Source organism: Aspergillus puulaauensis, chromosome 7 (assembly GCF_016861865.1).
Source record: "Aspergillus puulaauensis MK2 DNA, chromosome 7, nearly complete sequence".
In the NCBI taxonomy this organism is placed as follows: domain Eukaryota; kingdom Fungi; phylum Ascomycota; class Eurotiomycetes; order Eurotiales; family Aspergillaceae; genus Aspergillus; species Aspergillus puulaauensis.
The window spans coordinates 163,679-180,407 of record NC_054863.1 but is presented as its reverse complement, the minus strand read 5'-3'; the positions used below and the strand labels follow the sequence as shown (position 1 = coordinate 180,407).

The window sequence follows — 16,729 nt, the reverse complement described above, 5'->3', positions numbered from 1 at the left end:
ATCCCGCAGGTTACCGGTTTAACCATGCAGCTTGAGAAATGGATGCTTCATCAGCTCGCCGGCAGACTTCCTATCTTCCGGCAGCCACGTGAGCATTCCTTGCGCAAAGTCCAAAAAGCTTGCTCGATCTTTCTCGTCTACAAATGGGATGGTATCCTGGAGAGCTCTGGTTGGCATCAAATCTTCGTGAAGAAAGTCACCTAAGACATAGTCAGCGAGACTGCCGTTCTAACAGCTGACGGGTTACAACCGACCTTCTTCGTTAAAGAAAGGGCCACCAAAGAATTCTCTCCCATTTGAACAGAGTTTGCCGGTGGCGCCTCTAACTGGTTCTGGCCAGTCATGCTGTGCCATTATATCGGACCTCGCGATTAATTGCGTAGGGGGTGGGCCAAGCAAGGCAACCATCTCTGCAAGATGTGGCTTGGCAGTATACAGACTATCTGTATCGTGGACCTGCTGGAATAACTCGGTATTCCCAATGATATTCCACAGCTGTGAAGGCAATTAGCACCAAGTCACAAATGGGGGCTCGAAAAAAAGTGAGCTTCGCCATCGCGAACAGAAGAGAGGCCTACCAGAACACCCATGTTCCAAATATCTGCTTTGGAGTTCCAACCACAGCCGAGTATCACCTCCGGTGCAAAATAGTGGTCTGGTTGAATTGGGATGATGCCGAGCTGCTCCTTGTCCAGCCTCGCAACAAGCCCAAAATCCACGAGTTGGGGGACCATTATTGCAATTTGCTTTACATCGAGTGGGCCAAAGTTATTGTGACAGCGGTACACAGTTCGCCCGGTTTCAGGGCACGTTTTATAGTCCATCGGCTCTCCTTTGTTGATAAATGTAGTCAAGGTGCTCTCATTTTCAAAACCCATTAGAATATTCGCCAGCTTCAAATCTGTTACATCGGGTTACCTGAATGTGGAGCCAGAAACCAGACAAAAAGCTTCTTAGCTCACCAGTATGGACGACATTGCACTCTGAATGAAGATAGTCCAGGCCAACCAAAAGCACATAAATATAAGCCTTCGCCAATGGTAGGGGAAGCTTTCGAGAAACAAAGCGCCTCTGAAAAATCCAAAACGGCTCGCGCATAGGATGGTATGCAAGACACATATACCTTCCATCTGGACCTTCTATCTCAAAGCCATCAAGACAGGTTCGTAGAATCGCGTGTCCACGATGTGCCGGATTTTGCCGTGCGATGTGATCTTCGATCGACTTCTCATACTGCGCCGCGTCGAACTCGTTGCTGTTGACTATCTTGAGGGCCACAGTCTGTTCAGACTCCCATTTGAACCTTCAGAGTGGCAAATAATATCAGTTCAATATCCACCATGGCGCCCTTAAGCGCCGGCACCAATCTAGATGGGTACCTAGAGACATCTCGTGCAAGCCATACGGTCGACTGCGAGCCCCAGCCAATTTTTGATAGTAGCTGATACCTGTGGGCGAGGACTTCTCCAGCTCTAGCCGGGTAGAATACCCTGGAGTCGTAACCTGGACAGACCTCTTCATCAACGAGTTCGCGGTTCGGGATAAGGGGCCCAGAGTTGCAGGGTAGATGCCAGGGTGACTTTCTGACAAATGAGAATATGGTACGCTTTGATGCAAAGGAGCGTGCTAGTCGCATATTTTGCATTGGATTATTCATAAGGTATTATTCACTCCATCGAGTTCAACAACAGAAAAAAGTTGGTGCATCAAGTCCAACATGGGTGTGTTTACACATGACTAAGCGGAGGAAGAGATCACAGATAAGATAAGCGATAAGATAGGCTACGATAATCACTGTGTCATTTGTGTTGATCATTTACACACTTCACCCAGTTCTTGAGCAGTGAAAGCATCATATTCCATTGCGACTATCGTTGTTGTTATTAATATCCTTACCTTAAATTGTGTATCGGAAATCAGGGGATCCCTCGAGAATCTTCTCCCCGCGATCAGCCTTACGGTTGCTTATCCAGAAATGAAGACTCAGAGCTGCCACCACAACGAGAAGACACAGCTGGCATCTAAATCAATGGGTTAGTCGTGGATTCTGATCCGATAATGAACATTGAAATTGAGTAGCACTCACGTTATAACAGCCCAGATGCCGGGGATATAATCCGGCGCATCCTGCGACCGAAACACCAGACTCCCCGCAATCCCGCCAATCCCACCAAAGGCAACGAGTGTAGCGCTAGCAAACGCACGGGTCCACTGTCCCCGGATATTGTTGGCCTGGTAAGCCATGCAGGCTGGGATATTGGCATTCACGCCAGCCGTTGTCAGGAATACGCCGAAGAAGCGGACTGCTGAGCTCTCGGCAAAACCCATAATCGGCAGGCCGATCAGGGTGACCACGCTATTGAACGCAAGGATTGGTGCGCGCATGCGGTACTTATCGCCGACCCATGAGGTTGCAACCATGAGGATTCCGGCGAGGACAAATGGGGGTGCGACAAGACACTGGGCTGCTGCGACACTGAAACCCATATTATCACGAAGGATGATGGGTAAGAAGTAGGCGATGCCATAGGAGAGGGTCGTCAGGGCACTGTTGCAGGCGTCAGATAGGGGGAGCTGGACGGCAAGTCTGGGAAAACTGACAAGAAAATAAAAGCAAACGCCCAGATCTTCAGATCCAATGCTGGGCGGAGGAACTTGCCGAAACTGAAGGGCTCCGGGTCGGCGTCTGCGCGATCTCTGTTCAATCGGCGGAGGACGAACGCACATTCCTTCTCATTCAGGAATCCCCATGCTTTAAAGGCCCTATCAGGGAAGTCTACAACAAAGATCATGCACAGGATCCCGATGATGAATGTCAAAACCGCCTGCATAATGAAAATCCATTGCCACCCGTTCAGGCCTTGCAGTGGCTTCATCTGGCTGAAGCCAAAGGCAAGAATACCGGAAAGAGCTGATGCAACACATCCGATCAGGTAAAAGAGCGAGTAGCGCTTTTGGACCTCATCTGTGGAATCTTGGATTAGCTTACTTCTCGCACTCGACAACTCAGAAAAGTCCTGTACTAACATCGCGAATACCAGCACGACAGAAGATACACCGAGCCGGGAAAGAAACCAGCCTCCAGGACGCCAAGAAGCGCACGCAACCCGGTCAGCGTCTGCCAGTCCGGGGAATATGCAAATCCCTACGGAAAAAAGCACAGTTCAGCACAATTCATGGAGAAGACAGAATGAGAGCCATACAATTAGACATGCACCCCAGGTCATCACGATTGTGGAGATGAATGTTCGAGGTCCTATTTTTCGAATAATGGCGGTTGCCAAGGGCTGGAATACGATGTAGGTCACGAAAAAGACCAGCACCATGATAGACTAACATCAGATCAGTGAACTGTTTGAAAAATTGTGTAAGGGCAGAGCACAAACATATCGAAAGCCAACCGCCAACTCAAGGTCCTCCATCATTCTAACCCGTAAAGCGTCAGAAAAGGCAGTTCAGCACAGGGCGATGCATAATGTTACCCAGTAATTGCCGCTACCGACACGTTTGTACGGTCCATCAGACTGATGCAATATGCGGCACCTACGATTATGACCAGCCGGCGGTCAACACGATGGATGATTTTCCGCTGTTCTTCATAGGTGTACTCCTCATCATCGTCGATGTCAACCACGCGTTTAGTTGGGGGAAGACTATCGACATGTTCAATATTCTCTGCGGAGATTCGCTCAGCGGATACCTTTTCGATATCGTTCACCATGTTGGAAGACTCGGCCCAAGGCGCAAATTTCTCGAAACTTTTTGAGAGCTACAAGGTTGGACAATCTCACGGCGACTTGGACCTCTTTATAACCCTATCCGCCAAGCAAATTCAGGACAGCTAGCTGGATCTCCTTGGTGTCACCCCAGGTTTTCTCTCGATAGGGGCAAATTAGCGCGAGCACCAGCGGGGAACATAAGAGGGGGTCCCTTGGCAACGCCTCCCCATTGTTAAAGACATCAGCAGATCGTGATGTCAAGATCTCGACGCAAGCACACATCGTTCTGCAGAATGCTCTGTTTTGCGCTCGCACCTATGTCCACAGCAGAGTACATCCTCGGCACTTTGTCGGTTATTCTACGACGCGGTTGACTTCTCAAAGCTTAACGCCACTGACAGTCTCGCCCTGGCCACTAGAGCGAGGAGTGTTTCCTCGGATCCGGGGCAGATGCGCAGCTATGTCGGGGATTATTGTCCAGTATTATCCAGGATTGAAGCACGATAAAAACACCGGTGTCGACTGGGATAGATTAGATCTACAGATTGCTGTCATCCTAATGAGACTGGAAATGCACGAGTCATTCCGGATGTCCTTTCTGCAGCGATGCTTGATACGAAGTCTCAGCTGTGTCTACCCCGCATTGCACTATGAAAGTCATGGCCCATTCTCCACTGTTGGCCCCACGCAAAATCCCCAGACATCAAGCTCCTTGCGACTTGTCGAGCCTTAATCACCGGTAGCGAGAGCCCAGAAACGCCCGCCCATGCCCGGCCGTGTCGCCTCCCATGCTGGGCAGTCCTTGATGTGGCTCCAGATGCGGAAATCTGCTCCTAGCGGCCCAGCTGACTTGGACCAAATTACCAACTGCTCGGCCCATCCCTGTCTGTGCTCCCCCGGTCTTGCTCCTGTTCTTTCCTAGCGTAATTGCCAAGCATACCAACATCGTTGGAAACGTGGGTTTAAGAACACAAGTACCAGAACTTAATTCGAAAATTGCGGGGTGGACCGAACATTAAGCTGTTGCGCTCCAACCACAGACTGTGCATCAGTTTCCGTTTCGATCTTCCCCGGAAAATTAGTGGGAGCTTTCTTTGTTGCTGGAACAGAGCATCTCATGTTTCGGTGTTCCAGACGCGTCTCACCGTCCGCCTCACCGTCACTCTTTTCGCCATGCCCGGACATCTCCGTTACCACCAGCCTCCTCAAAATACTTTGACCTTGCAAGAGCCGCGGATAATAAGGACTAGGCTCTTCACTGGCTCAGACAGACTCCGGAGCGTGACTCTGACTCCCAAATTCTTAATCGTCGGTGCCCAAGGATGCCAAGACACCTTCACAACCTTATGATCAAGCAAGTGGTGTATGAAATAGACCTGCTGGCGTCGAGGTTCGCGAAATCCCTATGGAATTACGACACCGTTATCATGTGGCCCTTCTTGATGCTTATGCAAATATCTGTCTTTGATGCAGCTTCCACTCTCTAATTGTGGTGTTTAACAAACCATCGCGACACGGTGAGTCACCAAATAGGCAACTGCTACAACGGGATATATATATCTACTTCATATGGCTTGGTGTTTCTGCTCAACCAATTCGGCAAGTTTCGCAAGCCATTCTGTCGAACCCCCCGGTCTGCAGAGAAAAATCGCAATGTAAAACAACGTACGGAGTAAACAACAGGGGATGTGCAGACCTGTTGATGTCTTGGCGCTTCTACCTGCCCATTCAGGGAGGTCTGTGGACCCCTTTTGGGCGGCCCCGACACAGACCGCGATGAGTCGAGATGACGAACTCTCCACTGGATTGACTGCGGCTCTGGTGCTCATCAAAGTAGGACCCACGAAAGCTGAAGATGGATTACTGTGAGGCACCGCATTGGGACGCCGGAATTTGCCAGAAATGTCGGTGCCTGCAGATCTGTGATTCATCCGGACGAAAAAAGCTTCAAAGGAGTCATCGTCTCCTGAACGCGATAATGGCCCCGAATATGCTTAATTATTTTTATCGCCTCATTTATAGCAACCTGCCCTGTCCCATTTTGCTTTCCGATGGTTGACAAAGCGCGTTCGCATCCATGCCCCCTTCGCAGCTCGCCCTCGCGGCCTCCTCGACCGCCTGCGCTGTTGCCGGTGCGCTGGCGACCCCACACGCATACACCTTGATCACCGGCGGTCGCAATAAACCCTACAATTTGCTTGATTCTGATAGCGATGATGAAACAGTCACAACCGGCAAATCGCCGCGATCGCTGTGGCAGCGCGTCTGTATTGTGCTGGTAGGCGCTGTAGGCACAACCGCTGCCTCATGGTCATGGATGAGCACAGATGCCTCACCAACAGCTAAAATCCTTCAATTCGTGGCATGGGTATGACAACGATTGATACTCCTTGAAAATGCATGCTGACGATATAGGCTGCGATACTGTCTCAAGAAATTGTGCTCGCAACCCGCCAAAATCCCGCAGATAGGTATAGCCTAGGGTTGTACAGCGCCGTATCTGCTCTGGCCACTGGTCTTTCAATTGTCGCACCCGATCTTCTGGCCTTGCACAGTGAAGAGCGCCTTGCCGCCATCGATCCTCAGGATGCCCTGACTATCATTCAACTGGTGGCTGCGGTTATCTTGCTGGCTGTCAACCTATCCCTCCCGCGAGGACCGGAGACCTACCGTGACGGCAAGCTGGTCGATCCGAAAGATTCAGTTTCGTTTCTTAACCGTTACACATTTGCTTGGGCAATGAAAACCCTTTCCCTCGCGACGAATAATGGCCGACTCAACCCGGAAGACCTGCCGCTCGTTGCCCAGGAGGTTCGTGCCCAGGCCCTGTCCGAGAGATTTTTTGCCGGCGATTCTACATCGGTTCAATGGAAGAGATGGTTCCAGCTTTACTGGCGAAATGCTGTTGCTCAAATCACAATACAGCTGTTTAGTGGTGCAGTGCGCTTCCTTCCGAACTTTCTGCTTTTGACCATCCTCCGACTCTTCGAGGACCGCGATGTCGGGGTCGACAATCAGTTGCAGCTGTGGCTGACTGCCTTGGCACTTGGCCTGTCGCTGGTTGGGACATCCTGGTTAGAATCACTCAGGAATTTCATTGCCGATTTGAAGATTTCGCTGCCAGTCAATGAACAACTCTTCGCGATAATCACCAAGAAGGCAATGGGACTGAAAGACATCGTGGCACCTGCCCAAGATACCGATGAAGATGAGGAAGATGATGAGGAGAGTGATGAGGCCCCGCGAACGAAGCACTCGATTTTGAACTTGCTCGGGGTTGACGTGGAAAAAATATCAGACTTCATTCAGTACAGCCACCTCCTGCTTGACTCTGTCGTCGAGCTTGCCTTGACCACCATCTTCCTGGTATATCTTATGGGATGGAAGCCAACAGTGGCTGCATGCATAATTCCCTTTTCACTGACACCAGTGTATTTCACGATCACCAAGAAATACAGCCAAAAGGAACAAACGCTAATGGATCGCCGCGACGAGAAATCCGCTTCCCTCACTGAAATGGTTCGCGGCATACGACAGATTAAGTTCAGCGCCCTTGAGTCTGAATGGTACCAGAAAGTGCAAACCATCCGTGGCAAGGAATTACAAGACCAGAAAGCTGTGTTCATTTTCCACATCTATCTTACCGCCATCTGGACCATCGGGCCTATTTGTATGAGCTTTCTGTCGATTGCAACCTATATTTACTTCAATGGGGGCATTTCTCCCTCTACTGCTTTCACTGCATTGTCGCTGTTTGAGAACTTGCAGTATATCCTGAGCATTCTCCCTGAGATTGCCACCGACCTCCTGGATGCGCGGGTCAGTCTGCGACGGATTGCTCGTTTCCTCGGGCTCGAAGACCACGCTGATGACCGAACACCTGGGCATGAAATAACTTTCAGCGATGCGACAATTACGTGGCCAACACGCGCCTCCGATGAGAATGTCGATCAATTCCAGCTGAAGGACCTTAACCTCAACTTCCCTTCCCAGGCACTAAGCGTAATCGCTGGCCGTAGCGGTACGGGAAAGTCGCTTCTCCTCCACGCCGTCATCGGCGAAGCAGACGTCGTGAAGGGAGATGTAGTTGTTCCCCAGGGCCAGCCTGTTTCAGCTCCTCAAGGTCCGCATGACTGGTTGGTCGACGGCGTGGTGGCATATGTATCACAGGATCCGTGGATTGAAAACGCGACTATTCGCGAATCAATTCTGTTCGGTCTCCCCTGGAATCAAGCTCGATACGACGAGGTAATCCAAGCCTGTGCCCTTCCGCCAGACCTGAAGATATTTCCCGAAGGTGACAAGACCGACATCGGTGCCAACGGAATCAACCTCAGCGGTGGCCAGAAGTGGCGTCTTGCATTGGCACGGGCCCTCTACAGCCGAGCTAGTATTTTGGTGCTTGACGATATTTTTAGTGCCGTCGATTCCCATGTTGGGCGGCACCTATACGAGCAGGCGTTGACCGGTAGCCTGTCCGACGGCAGAACAAGGATTCTAGCAACCCACCATGTGAACTTGTGTACCGATGGCGCTGTGTACTTGGTGAAGCTCGAGAATGGAAGCGCCGCCCAGGCGCGATACCTGGACGTCTCTGGTGATGACTCTGCTACGACGGTAGACAGCTCAGAGACATCTGATAACCGACCTAATTCCCCGAAGCCGAGCGTGAAATCGAGCGGCCGCCGGGATTCTGTTGCTAAATCTAACAAGTTCTACGAGGAGGAAAAGCGCGAGACTGGGTTCGTCAATTCCAAGGTGTACAAGGCATATATCAACGCCTCTGGAGGCTACTTCCCCTGGATCATAATTATCGTTGTCCTGGTGCTTCTTCTCTTGCTCAACCTGGCCATCCCGTACTGGGTTTCGCTATGGACGCGGTCGTACGAGAAGCCCAATGACTCCTTACTTGTTCAGCCCGGCAATGGTATTCAAACCGCATCACAGCCCCCGAAGCTTGACAAGCGTCTTGTATACTACGGCTCAATCTATCTCGGGATTTCGGCCTGTGCCTGGGTTATAGAGATCGCCCGCATCGCGATAATCCTACACGGCTCACTCAAGGCATCCAAGGCAGTCTTTGAACAATTCACGGCGATCTTTCTACGTGCACCGCTACGCTTCTTGGATACAACACCTGTCGGCCAGATCCTGAACAGGTTCACCTCTGATTTTGGAACTCTCGACTCTGACCTCGCTCTCGACCTGTCTTCTACCATCCATGGCATGATCTCGATCCTTTGCGTCTTGGTCGCAGCTCTGCTAACGTCTCCTCCGATCGTCGGACTCGGCGTTATCTGCCTCCTAGCCTCGTGGAGTGTTGGGTACTTTTACGTGACCGGCGCTCGAGAGACAAAGAGACTGGAAAGTACTGCAAAGTCACCGATATTCGAGCTGGTCGGGTCCCTCCTGACCGGGCTGCCTACCATTCGGGCCTTCGGCCGTGAGCAGGCATACCTGAAGCGGATGTACGATCTCATTGATGTACATTGCCAAGCACTCTGGCATCGACGGCTGTTTACCTGCTGGATGGAGTTTTGGCTGAGCTTAGTAGGCGCACTGGTGAGTTTCAATCCACCTAACCTAGCTACAAAAACTAACCGTTTAGTTCGTCGCCTCTGTCACAATGATGTTCGTTGGCATCCGCACGCTCGATGCGCCCCTGGCCGGATTCGCACTCAGCTTTGCGCTCGACATGTCTAGACAGATATCCTGGCTCTTATCGCAATACGCTGACCTCGAGGTCAACTTCAACGCTGCGGAGCGTATTATCGAGTATACGGAACTTGAACAAGAGCCCCAGACCGGTGTCGACGTCCCCGCGGCCTGGCCGACAAAGGGCGAGGTTGAGCTGACTGATCTCACGGTCGCGTATGCACCGTCTCTTCCGCCTGTCCTCCGCAATCTCAACTTCTGTATCCGGCAAGGCGAGCGTGTTGGTGTTGTCGGACGTACAGGTGCTGGAAAGTCCTCCCTAGCCATGACCCTGCTGCGATGTCTCGATATCCGCTCGGGCTCAATCCACATCGACGGAATCGATATTGGCAGGATTAAACTTCACGACCTGCGTTCGCGTGTTGGTATTATCTCGCAAGACCCGGTCGTCTTTGCCGGAACGGTACGCGAGGTGCTAGATCCGTTCAATCAACACGATGACTCCGAGTTGCGTGACGCTTTGGAGAAAGTAGCGCTCTCTACGCCGAACCAGCCCGCAGCCATTTCCAACCCCGACTCTTCTCCCGAAACACAACCGTCCACGCCCTCTCACATCCCGCTCTCCTTCTCCATTGCTGAAGGTGGGAAGAACCTTTCCCAAGGCCAGCGGCAGCTCCTCTGCCTCGCCCGGGCTCTCGTTTCCCGTTCAAAGATTCTTATCATGGATGAGGCCACGGCCAGCATTGACATGGAATCCGATATTCTGATCCAGCGGGCGTTGAGGGAGGAGATTTCGGAGTGTACGCTGATCGTCATTGCGCACCGGTTGTCGACGATTGCGGACTTTGATCGCATTATTGTCCTTGAGAAGGGCGAAGTGGTGGAGATGGACAAGCCGAGCGCGTTGATGGGTGTTGAGGGTGGCATTTTCAGAGGACTCGTTGAGGGGAGTGGTGAGAGAGCTGCTATTGAGGGAATGATATTCGAAGAGGGATCTAGATAGCCTGTTGATGGTGTGGTTTGTTTTCTTTCTTCGTTGTATATATAGATTTCTTTCAGCGTTATCGTCATTCGGCCTTTCTTAGAGTTATAGATTCATTATAATCATGCTTCACTCAACAGCCGGAACCTGCAACTGATCCCAAGACGTCTTCCCAGGCCATCCATCGGCATCTGCCCCCGTAAATCCAAGGGCCTCCTGCCAGCAGGTATAGCTCGCCAGATCCTCATCCGTCCACTGCGTCCCAGGCCCATCGCTATACTTGCCACAACCAATCTCAACCAGTCTCTCCCCCATAGACTTCACAATCGGACTATCCGGTTCGCTCTTGAAGAAATCCGTCCCAGGAAACTCCTCATAATTGAGCTCACCACCATCACCATCCCCATCCCCCTCCTCAGGCGGGAACAAACTCGGGTCAATCGGCACCCCCCTAGCCGGAATCTCAAGCACATCCCCAGCCTTCACATCCTCAACCCCCTTCAGCCCATTCACAGCAACAATATACCTCGCCGGCACATTATACTCCTTCGCAATACACTCCACCGTCTCACCCTGCTTAACAACATGCTCCCCCCCATCCCACAACTTCCCCGGCTCCAATCCACCCCCAGTAACAAGTTTATAAAGATTCTCCCCAGGACACTCAGTACTCCAGCCATCCCTATGTCCCCGAATCTCCTCTCCCGCACCCGCCCGCCTCAAATACGCAACCGCATCTTTAACCCCCTCAACCTGGTCCCCCGTCGGCTCCATCAGCCCAACCTTCCCCAAGAACGCAAGAACCGCATAATGATTCTCGTTCAGTGTACTGTTCCCATTTGCCCCGGACATATGGCCCTTCCCGCGCCCATCAAAGACGTACCCGTGTTCGCACACGGCCAGGTTATACGCGATGTCCATCCAGCCCTGCTCGGGGTTTGCGAGGTGGTCGTCCTGTATGGATTTCATGTATGCGCTGCAGTGGGCGTGTGGCCGGGTGGTGTAGACGGGGCCAACATAGTGGATTTTTGTGCCGTGGTTGGTGGGCGGCATGGGTTTGTAGGGTTCTGTTGGCGGGGTGGCGTTCCAGGAGGGTCGGGGGACGAGGAACATTGGGGAGACGAGGGGGAGGAGGATGAGAAGCGCGAGGCTTTGAAGGGGAGGCATGGTTTTGGTTGTGGTTTGTGAAGCCGGTTGGCTTCTGGTTGTATTGGGGGTGTAGAAGGGTAAGTGGGTGGAGTGGAGGGAGGGAAATATCAGGGCATGGGGGTATTTAATATTTATATCCACCCCAGATTGTAGTCAAAAGTCAAAAGTTTAACATGTATATTATTCGCCTGTGGATGCGACTTGGAGCATTTGATGATCACTCGTTTCTTCCCACTGAATCTTAGCGAGATGAAACTGGATTCCACAATTGATGAACAGGCTCCGCATAGATAGGACCCATGGGACAAATATAGAAGCTGCAGCACCTCAACCAGGGAGAACACGAGTTCCTGTGCCAATCGCGTGGTGGGGGTGGATACATCGTGGGGAGCGCGGATGTGACCTCGTATTCGCTAAAGTTGATAGCGGATGCATGTTTTCATGGCGGAAATTTTACGGAGTTCAACGCTTCAAGTTTGATTGGAGGGAATTTGTTGGTTCTGGTGAAGAAAGGCGGATTGAAGAGTATCAAGCTTGATGTCTACATCGGCAGTGAATAAGAAAGAAGATCTGACGCCGAATCTAAAGAACTTGACGTAAATAAATACTACTAGCTACTGCTTAACCCCCGGCGCCAGATAGGAAGTAACCTCAAACTCCCCGCTCGCCTTCACCATGCAGCAGATATGAGTATGCAGGCCATGACACTGACCTAAATCCTTCCCCCCAGCCAACCCCTCTAGAACCCTGACATACCCATCGCAAAACGCACCGCGCCCCTGCGCTCTCATCCAGTCTGTAAGCCCATCCGCGACAACCCGGTCGTTCATCTGCTCCTTGCGAATGGCGATGTAGAATTTGATGTCAGGGAGTGTGGCGCCGGGGGCGATATCGAAGTAGTACTGGTATCCAGAGGAGAAGTCGGGGCGCTGGTTTGCCATGTCGGTGGACTTGTCTGGGTTGGACTTGGACTCTAGGTTTGCGCTTGAAGGAGGTGGAGGGGCTGGGATGTCGGCGTCGTCAGGGAGATCGGGGGGCGTAGGCATGATGACTTTGACAAGTTTGTGGAGTGTGCGTAGCTTAGACTCGAGGGTTGGGCTCTTGATGCGGCCGCCGAGGGTGAGGACTTCGCGGATGGAGTTGTAGCTTGTTCGCGGGGTGGCGAAGTAGAACTTGAGTCGTGAGGCGGACGGGGCGATGTTGTCGACGGCCAACATGAAGGGTTTGAGGTCGGGGCCTTCGGGGCTGGTGTTGAGGAAGTCGGTCAGAGTGTGTAGGGCAAGGTTGGGTCCTAGGGCTTCGATGGCGGATATGTACTCGGACAGCGGGGCGAATCCCTGCTGGCCCAGTTTGCGGGGGCTCATGTATGTCTTGGATGTTGTGCCGTTGTGTCCGAACTCGAAGCAGACGAGCATCGTTGACCGGAGAGGCATTCCTGACGCGGACTGGGACTCTTCCACATACTTGACTTTGTCGTGGTCGTAGAAGCTGGAGAGGAAGTGGCTTGCCCAGGACGCATCGAGCCGTGGCAGGATGTGTGACAGACGCTGGACGAGCTCGAGAGAGGGAGACTGGTTGAGGGGATCAAACCGGGTGCCGCTGAGTTCGTTGATGGCTTCGATGGTGAGGCGCACGTCGGGGCGGGTTGCTGCTGTATCCCATTTCCACGAGTATTCCAGTGGGACACCAATGTCCGAAAGGAGAGACTTCCATTTGAAGTCGCCGGCATCGTCGGGGTTGGGACCGAGATAGGGGACCTACAGGTCAGTATTTCCCACCAAGTGGTGGTGGTGACATACTATCCAGTGGTAATAGAACAGGAGGACCTCAAACTGTTTGTCCACAGCATACCCTGCCTCCTTCAGCATCAGGGCAAGCTGCGGCCCGGTACGCTTCCACCAGTGGGCATGGCTGGCTCCTCGAGACGGCTCTAGCTTTGAGAGGACATCCAGTGGTTCCAGTGTGTTTGATGTCTTGGCTGGGCCAGTTCCGATATCAGTTTGGGACCGCATGTCAACTGCTCTGAAGGTCCGTGAATAGATCGTCAGATGGCAAAGACAACGGGCCATCCGTCTTATCTATCAAGATCGGGGCTCGGGCTGCGTGGGTGCGAGATGCGAAAACGCATACCCGCATGATTGTTGCATGTATGTCCACAGTTATTGGATCAGAAGTCGACGAACAGTGCGATTTGGAATCCGCCCAGTGCCTTTCGGAGACCGATATCCCGAGGACCATAGCCATAGAGAGATGACACGCTGACTCGTGCATTCTTTGAGCGGCATAATCATGTAGACAAGCACCAGCAATCGCATCGTAGGACCAGGTTAAGTCTACTGGGAGAAAGAAGCCATTTTTAGCTTGATGACTGCATGCCTGATCCAGTCAGCGCGGTTATGAGATCCAACCTTCCCACAGTATCCCAGGCCATCGAATTCAAGCCCTTTACGCGAAGCTGAGTCTCTGGCTGAGCAGACTCGGACAGCGCTGGTGCATCGGTCCCCGTTGGAATGAAGCTTGGATGCCCAATTGCTGGATGTGTTATGGGACGATGAGAGTGACCCAACCTCGAAACAAAGACGTGCAGTTCGGGGCTCGGCCTTATGGACTTGCTGCGCCGATAAACCCGAAGGGCGAGCAAGCGGAAACTAAAAGGGACGAGAAGTGTCAATCTGGCCCCGGAGAAGACTGCAGGTGCATTTAATGGATGTCGCAGTAACAAAGCGAGGAATATGGGAATTATTATCGGCATTTGTGACGGTGGCAGATTAAGGCTGGTTTGTGCAGTTTGGCTGCGACCGTGAGGTGTGTTTACCACCACTGACAATCTTCAGTATACTGGGGCCGGGAATGAGACCGAGGGTAGTGCCTGTGAAGAACAGAGTTCATGTCGGTTGTTTCAGGCCTCAGCGTGGGGATTCTTTCGGCATCGAGAGCCGGTGACAGGAACAGGGTTCAGGTCAGTGCGCAGGAACACATGTCTGTGACTCTGTATCAACTGTCAAGTCAGGGGTAGTGGAAGTCTGGAAGGTTTGTTAGATAGCGATTGGCGGTAAAAGATACAAATTCGTCCAGCTAACAGAGTTCTAGTGCAGCAACAGATCGCTTGTCTGGTGTTAGTGGGGGATGCCATCACCGACAGAGTGGCAACACAAGACAACTGGCAGTCAGGAAGAGTCGACTAAACCCAACTAAACGAGCTAGTCCAACAATCAACAATCAACAATCAACAATCCAACAGCCCTCCAGCCAATCAGGGCAGTGACTGGCGGCTGTGGAGGAATCACAGCGACCGAGGAACTGCCCAAGTGGACTGAGCACTGGCGCTTCTGCGGGGAAGTGGGCTGCCTGTTCGTTTGCTCGCACCAGGGGTTTTGACTCTGATTCTGATTCTGATTTTAATTCTGTCATACCGTCTGTCATCTTCACTGTTACTGTTTTATCTCTTGCAGACGGCATGTCTGTCATACGATGAAGGACACCAGCATCCCCCCCGGCTTCTGGGGGAACTTGTCCCCTCTGCAGGAGTCTCGTCTGCAGCAGCTCTGGACCCTCCTGTTGCACCTGGCAGAGGCCTCGTCCCTCGGCGCCCTCGAGCAGTTCGTCAGCGTCAACAGCCTCGAGCGCGTCCGCACCTCTGTCTCCTCGCTGTCCTCCCGCTCCCAACCCAGTAGTCGCCGCAACTCCCTCTTCTCTCGCGCCGAGGGAACTCTCGTTCGCAGGGGCAGTCGAGCCTCTGTCTCTGTGCACCATACCCGGCTCCTCGAGACTTTTCGCGGCGTCGGCCTCTCCGCTACTCAGGTGCGCAACGTGCGTCGCTTCCTTGCCGTCTTGTCCCCCGAGGATATCAGGTTCGGCGTCCTGACGGCGGCGAAACATGAGCATCCGGACGTTCTTATCCTCCGGTTTCTGCGGGTGTCCAAGTGGGACGTTAACCAGGCGCTCGTCCACCTTTTGAATGCAACCGTGTGGCGGTTGAAGGAGATGCAGGTGGATAATGTGCTACTCCCGCGCGGGGAACTGTACGCTGTGCAAAACGAGAAGGATGTTTCGAATCGACATGTCGCGGGCGAGGCGACTGGCTTTCTGAAACAACTGAGGATTGGAAAAGGCTTTGTACATGGTGTCGACCGTATGAATCGGCCGATTGCTGTGGTGCGCATACGCTTCCACCGGCCTGGAGAGCAGAGCCAGGAGGCTCTTAACCAGTTCATCACGCATGTTATCGAGAGTGCGCGGTTGCTTTTAAAGCCGCCTATTGAGTCTGCGGTATGTTGTAGCCAATTATTCAAGTACGTTGCTGACAGGTTAGACGGTTTTGTTTGACATGACGGGCTTCTCGCTGGCCAACATGGTACGCTCTATAAGCAAAATTGTGAATCATTGCTAATATCACCAGGAATACGCCCCAGTTAAGTTTATTATTCGCTGCTTCGAGACATTCTACCCCGAGTGCCTCGGTGTCCTCCTCATCCACAATGCCCCGCGAGTATTCGGAGGTTTGTCATCTCTTCAGTATCAAAAACTTTCACTAACCCCAGCCTAGGCGTCTGGAAAATAATCAAACCCTGGATAGACCCGCGCCTCGTCGAAAGAATCCACTTCACAAACACAGTGCAAGACCTCGAGAAATATATCGACCGCGACCAGATCATCTCCGAGCTCGGCGGCAACGAAGACTGGGAGTACGAGTACCTCGAACCAGAAGCAGACGAGAACCACGCCATGAAGGACTACGCGACGCGCGATACTCTCCTCGCAGAGCGCCAGTCCATCGGCGAGGAATTTCTCTCCGCCACGTCCCGCTGGATAGCAGCGTCTAGAGCCGGGAGCTCAACAGATCTCAGTGAGGCGATTGCGCACCGCGAGGAAGTCATCGAGCAGGTTCGGCTTAATTATTGGGATCTGGACCCGTATGTGCGCGCGAGGAATAACTTGGACCGTACCGGTGTGATTCAGGAGGGTGGGCTTATTGATATGTATCCTGCGCCGAAGCAGCAGCCACTGCCCCTGCCTGTGTCCGTGCAGATTCGGACGGCGAAGGTGCTCCAGGTTGCGCATGTGCAGAGGGCGCAGGTGAAGATTGTTAATGTTTGATTGATGAGACTGATGAGTTATGATTCTGCCGTGTACTTACTAGCGATATTCCTTGTTTGTATTCTATGTCTACTTGCAATCGTCTACTTGCAATCTACTTCTTTATTTATGGCGGCAAGATAGTGAA

At 52.4% G+C, this 16,729-nt stretch overlaps 6 protein-coding genes across 6 annotated transcripts; 2 read left to right on the top strand and 4 right to left on the bottom strand.

Annotated features, from left to right (window-relative positions):
* Positions 1–18: 18 nt before the first annotated feature.
* APUU_70082S (putative serine/threonine-protein kinase) lies at positions 19–1,657 on the bottom strand (the record flags this gene model as incomplete). The annotated part of the gene is made up of 5 exons (XM_041694916.1): positions 19–200; positions 255–495; positions 579–860; positions 919–1,303; positions 1,380–1,657. The coding sequence occupies 5 exons, from the start codon at positions 1,655–1,657 to the stop codon at positions 19–21; spliced, it is 1,368 nt and encodes a 455-aa protein (XP_041560698.1).
* A 240-nt stretch (positions 1,658–1,897) lies between these two features.
* Positions 1,898–3,721, bottom strand: APUU_70081S (uncharacterized protein; the record flags this gene model as incomplete). Its single annotated transcript, XM_041694915.1, has 7 exons — positions 1,898–2,021; positions 2,087–2,548; positions 2,602–2,965; positions 3,028–3,145; positions 3,204–3,332; positions 3,387–3,426; positions 3,483–3,721. The coding sequence occupies 7 exons, from the start codon at positions 3,719–3,721 to the stop codon at positions 1,898–1,900; spliced, it is 1,476 nt and encodes a 491-aa protein (XP_041560697.1).
* A 2,075-nt stretch (positions 3,722–5,796) lies between these two features.
* On the top strand, positions 5,797–10,377 carry APUU_70080A (putative ABC transporter; the record flags this gene model as incomplete). Its single annotated transcript, XM_041694914.1, has 3 exons — positions 5,797–6,087; positions 6,135–9,281; positions 9,328–10,377. The coding sequence occupies 3 exons, from the start codon at positions 5,797–5,799 to the stop codon at positions 10,375–10,377; spliced, it is 4,488 nt and encodes a 1,495-aa protein (XP_041560696.1).
* Positions 10,378–10,485: 108 nt separating this feature from the next.
* On the bottom strand, positions 10,486–11,523 carry APUU_70079S (uncharacterized protein; the record flags this gene model as incomplete). Its single annotated transcript, XM_041694912.1, has 1 exon — positions 10,486–11,523. One exon carries the CDS (start codon positions 11,521–11,523, stop codon positions 10,486–10,488), a length of 1,038 nt encoding a protein of 345 aa, XP_041560695.1.
* A 596-nt stretch (positions 11,524–12,119) lies between these two features.
* APUU_70078S (uncharacterized protein) lies at positions 12,120–13,517 on the bottom strand (the record flags this gene model as incomplete). The annotated part of the gene is made up of 2 exons (XM_041694911.1): positions 12,120–13,211; positions 13,305–13,517. The coding sequence occupies 2 exons, from the start codon at positions 13,515–13,517 to the stop codon at positions 12,120–12,122; spliced, it is 1,305 nt and encodes a 434-aa protein (XP_041560694.1).
* Positions 13,518–14,976: 1,459 nt separating this feature from the next.
* On the top strand, positions 14,977–16,602 carry APUU_70077A (CRAL-TRIO domain-containing protein; the record flags this gene model as incomplete). The annotated part of the gene is made up of 4 exons (XM_041694910.1): positions 14,977–15,774; positions 15,818–15,859; positions 15,905–16,004; positions 16,052–16,602. The coding sequence occupies 4 exons, from the start codon at positions 14,977–14,979 to the stop codon at positions 16,600–16,602; spliced, it is 1,491 nt and encodes a 496-aa protein (XP_041560693.1).
* Positions 16,603–16,729: the final 127 nt, after the last annotated feature.